Source organism: Melopsittacus undulatus, chromosome 2, assembly GCF_012275295.1.
Source record: "Melopsittacus undulatus isolate bMelUnd1 chromosome 2, bMelUnd1.mat.Z, whole genome shotgun sequence".
Classification (NCBI taxonomy): Eukaryota; Metazoa; Chordata; class Aves; order Psittaciformes; family Psittaculidae; genus Melopsittacus; species Melopsittacus undulatus.
Genome location: NC_047528.1, coordinates 88,885,099 through 88,890,786, shown reverse-complemented (window position 1 = coordinate 88,890,786; position 5,688 = coordinate 88,885,099). Strand labels below are relative to the sequence as shown.

The window sequence follows — 5,688 nt, the reverse complement described above, 5'->3', positions numbered from 1 at the left end:
TAAAGCATCACCTCCTCCAAGCTGAGAGATGCTGTATCCTGAACAAAGAGGAAATCAGGCAAAAATTCCAGGAGACCTGTGTGGATGAACAAGGAGCTTCTGGACAAATTCAAACACAAAAAGGAAGCCTACAGAGACTGGAAGAAAGGACAAGTAGACTGGAGGGAATACAAGAAATTGTCTGAGCAGCCAGGGACCAGGTTAGGAAAGATAAAGCTCTGACACAAGTAAATCTGGATAGGAATGTCAGGGGAAACAAGAAAAGCTTCTATAGCTACACTGGTGATAAAAGAGAGTAGGAAAAATGTGGGCTCTCTCTGGAAGGAAACAAGAGACGTGATTACCTGGGGCATGGAGAAGGCTGAGGTACTCAAAGACTTTATTGCCTCTGTCTTCACTGGCAAGAGCTCCAGCCACACCGCCCAAGTCACAGAAGGCAAAGGCAGGGACTGGGAGAATGAGGAACCACCCAATGTAGAAGATCAGGTTTGAGAACATATAAGGAACTTGAGGGTGCCCAAGTCCATGGGACCTGGTGAGATGCACCTGCAGGTCCTGGGGGAAGTGATGGATCAAGGCTGAGAAAGCTGGGCTTCTTCATCTTGCAGAAGAGAAGGCTCCAGGAAGACGCAGCTTCCAGTGCCTAAAGGGGCTGACAAGAAATCTGGAGAGGGGCTTTTTACAAGGACATGTAGGGGCAGGACAAGGGGGAATGACTTTAAACTGAAAGATTTCGATTAGATATAAGGAAGAAATTCTTCCCTGTGAGGGTACTGAGGCGCTGTCACAGGTTGCCCAGAGAAGCTGTGGCTGCCCCATCAGTGTTCAAGGCCAGATTGGACAGGGCTTGGAGCAACTTGGACTGGTGGAAGGTGTCCCTGCCCGTGGCAAGAGGTTGGAACTAGATGAGCTTTAAAGTCCCTTCCAGCCCAAACCATTCTATGAAATCAAAGCAAGGAAATTTTCAAGGGCAGCTTTGGGACTGCTGTTACTGTCAGTGACCAAACTTGGTTTTTCTTCTTTCTTTTGGCAAAGTATCTGTTTGTAAAAAATTTCTGTTTTGCCAACCCCCTGTTCATGCTCTGCATCATGCATTAGTCCCACTTCCTGCCAGCCTTGCCAGAATCCCTGCACCAGGCGTGTCAGGCCCCTCTCAAGTGGTGGAGACACTTTATAACATGTCACAAAAAGAGTTTCCCTTTCTTCAGCTTGAATCAACCCTTTTTTTCTCAGTTGGAATAAAGCTGTGTCATTTATTTGGAAGAGACTTTGTGTCTCTTATTCAAGGAGGGCAGAACCAGAAGCAAATCAACAAAAAGCCAAGGGCGGGTTACAAAGATCCACAGAACAGACCTCCTTCACAAGCATCCTTGAGATGCCCACTGGGGTGTCCTGTTTAGCTGTTTGATCCCATAGAGGACCTGCCAGTACCCCTGGGCACCCTGTCTCTCACAGCCTGCTGCCTGGCATCATCCCTTCGGGAGATCTGGCACAGATTCCAACCAGACTGTCATTTCCAGGTCAGTCTCCGCATTTCTGCTGACCATGTTGCCTCCATCATGAGATCATGTCTTTCCAGAGAAATCCCGCTAATGCCTTCATTCTGCGAGACCGGTATATATAGGTGGAGCTTCCCTGGGGATGCACTGTGCAGTCCAGCCAAGGCATCGCTACCTCCCCAGCGTCTGCACAGCCCCCACTGCTCTCCCCTTGCAGCAGCAGCAAGCATGGACATTACCATCCAGCACCCCTGGTTCAAGCGTGCTCTGGGACCCCTCATTCCAAGCCGTTTGTTCGACCAGTTTTTCGGAGAGGGTCTCCTCGAGTATGATCTCCTGCCTTTGTTCTCTTCCACTATCAGCCCGTACTACAGGCAGTCCCTCTTCCGCAGTGTGCTGGAGTCGGGCATTTCAGAGGTAAGGGCCCTTTGACTTCCTCTTCTTCTCCTTCCTCAGCCTACTCATGCCTCCATCTGCTCCTCCCCACCCGCGGCTTGCTGGCAGAAGCTGGTGGCTATAGCCTTGCTTTGCAGTGCAAGGGGGCAAGGAGAACCTCTAGCCCTACACCACACACCAAGACCCCTCTTGGGCACAAAGGGAAACCCTTGCCAGGGAGGAGGCTTCCCTTTAAGAAACAGAAACCATTTTGGCTCCTGATGATTGTTTCTGCCACATAAAAGGCTACCTTTTCTGCCCACCCACTGGCTGTATGGCAAGGGAGTAGCTAGGCCGCTCCTGAATTAAGTGCCCTCGAAGGCAGCTTGGCATGGGAGAGGACCCTAATGAGCCAGAGCTTCCCGCAGATCCTTCCTCTGCCTCAGGACCTGTTTTTGCAAGCCCAGGCTGGAGAAGTTCTCTGAAGGTAGCATGTAGGAGTAGCGTGTAGCCATGAGGGCTGTGTTTGGAAGCTCAGGGACTGGTGCATTCTCTTACTGGTTTCCCTCTAGAGCTAAAACCACAAAGAAACTCTAAACTGCAGAACGGACAAAACGCGTGCTGTCAGAGAATATCACTGGTTTTAATTCCCCCTCTCTGCTGAGTATAAATGCCTGGTGCATCTGGCAGGTTGCTCTGTGCAAAGGAGTCCCTGGCACAAGAATAGTGGTGAGAAGTGATGCCTCTCCCCAGGGCAGCAGCAGCGGTGCAGATGCCCAGTGTCCCTGAGTCCCTGTGATGTGAAGGAAACCCCTGCTGAGGCCCACAGTAACAGAAGGAGAAACCTTGCCACTGCCAGACCATCTCTATCTTTTAAGCTCCCTCTGTGCTTGTAGGTTGGATCTTACTGTCTAACAATGTTCTTTCAGGTGAGGTCTGACCGGGACAAGTTTACAATCATGCTAGATGTAAAACACTTCTCTCCTGAAGACCTGAGTGTGAAGATTATCGATGACTTTGTGGAAATCCACGGCAAACACAGCGAAAGACAGGTAAGTGGAAGTGATGATAATGGTGGGGCAACTGGGGAGCTGAGCTCCATTTTCTTTCTTTCCAACAGTCCTCAGCTGAAGGAAAAAAAAGGAGCTATTTATCAATTGTCATTATTGGCATGGCCTGTTCCCATAGAGCCCCAACCTGATAACTGACAATACCGAGCTAATCTGCTCCTCTTTTGTTTATTTTCAATCATCATCTTCCATAACCATCAGATGACAGTGTCCATTGTTCACTAATAACACTGAACCAGACAAAGAACATCATCTGGCGCTGCTCAAGCACGGCTGAGTTTTCATAAGCCAGAACTGTTAGTGAAAACAGAGTTTTCATACGCTGATCTGCGAGAGAAAGCAAGACCAAACAAAACAAAAGAAAACCAACCAAGTGCCTCAGGCTTGGAAAGTTTTGACACGTATGTCATGGAAATATCTGTGGGGGTCGAAAAGTGAATTATACCAGCAGGGGTTTAATTATTCTCATACATTTTTCTGGCCAGACAAAGCTCTAGCCTGGAAAAAGTATGTATTTTTTAATATAGTTATTTTTTTTCCCAGGGAAAGAGAGCAGCCGTTTTTACAGCTGACTTAAAAAAAACCCCAAACATCTCTCATTCTTTTTGGCCAAAATAAAAGGGGGCCAGGACTGTGTACTTTGGCTGATATACCTCTGCTGGCTAGTAAGTCAATACATGGGCTCAGGGGTGTGCATTGCTTTTACCTCTGCAGAACTCTAGACTTTCTCTCCAAGCATCCTTTGAAACTGGAGGCCATGGCAGGGGCCCTGTCAAAACCAGATCCCAATCTATAACATGGCCAAAATCAGATCCTGCTGTTCTGCTCAGCTCTTGCAGCTTCAGGGGCATTGCTGAGAGACACCTCCCCTACAAACCTGTGAAGAGCAGAAATGTACCTGGTGATACCAGTGATACAGTGTCATGATGCCAGGGTGACTGTGGCCCCTGTCCAGTGGAGCTGCAGGACCAGGCAGTGAGGCACAGTGTGGTGCTTGGGGGTTTCTGACAGGCTTTCCCCCCTTTCCCCACTGCCTCTCAGGATGACCATGGATACATCTCCCGTGAATTTCACCGCCGGTACCGCCTGCCTGCCAACGTGGACCAGGCTGCCATCACCTGCTCCCTGTCCAATGACGGCATGCTGACCTTCTCTGGCCCCAAGGTCCCTTCCAACATGGATGCCAGCCACAGCGAGAGGCCCATCCCTGTGTCCCGGGAGGAGAAGCCCACCTCTGCGCCTTCCTCCTAAGACCGCCTGCCGCTGTGGTATGCAGGCTGCCACTGTCTGCAGGTCTCATTCCCAGAGCCATTGCATAGATACCAGTGAATATCAGAGGGGTTTATTTTGTTGGTTACCCCTCATCCTTTGTTTCTTTTATTTCCACCCCCTTTCCCTTGGATGGGACGAGGGGCTGGGTGAGCAGCTGGTGGACTTTGAAGCTTAAACCTGCAAGCTGTGCTGTGGGGGATGGCATGGATGGTGCATGCTGCCACGCTGTTGTACTTGCTGAGGGGGTCTTTGTCTGGTGCTGTAGTCCATAACCATCACCAGGTAGGAGGGAGTGCACAAGTAACACAGGCTCATGATGCACCAGGTCTTGAAGCGAGGCTTGGGGCAGGGGAAAAGCCCTGCAAACTTGCTCTGTCCCGTGCAGAATTAAACTGGATGCTCTTAAAAGAAAGCAAAGGAGCCAAGCCCCGCACCTAGGATCCTGTGTACATGTGTTGAATATGCCACGGGTTCCTTGCAACCGCAGGAGAAATGATACCTTCTTTTCAGGGGCTGCAATGTACATTTTTCCCCAGCAAAGTGTTTAAGTGTATCTCTTCACACCAGTACCCTGTCGTTTCCCTCAGGGGAACTGACAGGAGGACAAGCACATCTTTCCACCGTCTTAGTAGGCCCTTGGGGGAGAGAGGGGGGCTCACCGCTGTGCAGAGGCTTCACATCCCCAGCAAGCTCTCCTCAGCCTGTGCGTAACACACCGTGTCCCTTGCTCTTGCTGTAATCCTAAGGTAGCTCCACCTCTTCCACTGGTATCTGGCACTCAACCTGAGAACACGGTCAGTGGCGGTCAATAAAGAGATATAGGAAACACGCAATTGGCTGTGGGGGTTTCATTTGTTCCTTTCTAAGGCTTTTGAAGGTAGTGCCCAGCACTGTTTGGAGGACACGCTTTCCACCACTGGAAGTACATTTTGTGATGATGACTTGCTCTTTCTTTCATGTTCCTGTTATCCTTCATGCAAGCAAAACAAAAGGATCAAAAAAGGAACAAGATTCAACAGCCCAAATACCACACTGTTTCTTCAGCTCATTGCGTCAGTAAAGATGGCAATGCAAAGCTCACTTGCGTGACACAGTGTGAAGGGTTTAATCTGAAATGAATGATTAAAACTGTTTAATGGCAAGATGGGTAGGGCTCAGGTAGTAGCTCCCCTGCAATTGCCATGCATGAAATCCATGGCTCCCAAGCTTGCACAGTTGTGAGCATTCCAGACTGAAGGTTTCAGCACTCATGCTTGACTCAAACAACTTTCTATGCAGATGGAAATCCAGGGTGTTTAGGAAAAACATAGCATCAGTAATAACCCCAAATCCACATAATTAACCCCATAGATAGAATCAGCTTGGTCAGTGAGTGCTTGTCCTCTCAGTAAAGATCTTCACATCCAAGTGCCGTAATGTAAGGTGCAGCTATTGAGGTCCACCTTGGCTCATAAGTAGAGAAAGTCACTGTT

The 5,688-nt window shown here is 49.2% G+C and overlaps 1 protein-coding gene across 1 annotated transcript; it reads left to right on the top strand.

Annotated features, from left to right (window-relative positions):
- The first annotated feature begins 1,663 nt into the window (after positions 1 to 1,663).
- On the top strand, positions 1,664 to 4,378 carry CRYAA (crystallin alpha A). The gene is made up of 3 exons (XM_005151710.2): positions 1,664 to 1,916; positions 2,804 to 2,926; positions 3,986 to 4,378. The coding sequence occupies exons 1-3, from the start codon at positions 1,728 to 1,730 to the stop codon at positions 4,193 to 4,195; spliced, it is 522 nt and encodes a 173-aa protein (XP_005151767.1). The 5' UTR covers positions 1,664 to 1,727; the 3' UTR covers positions 4,196 to 4,378.
- The last annotated feature ends 1,310 nt before the right edge of the window (positions 4,379 to 5,688 follow it).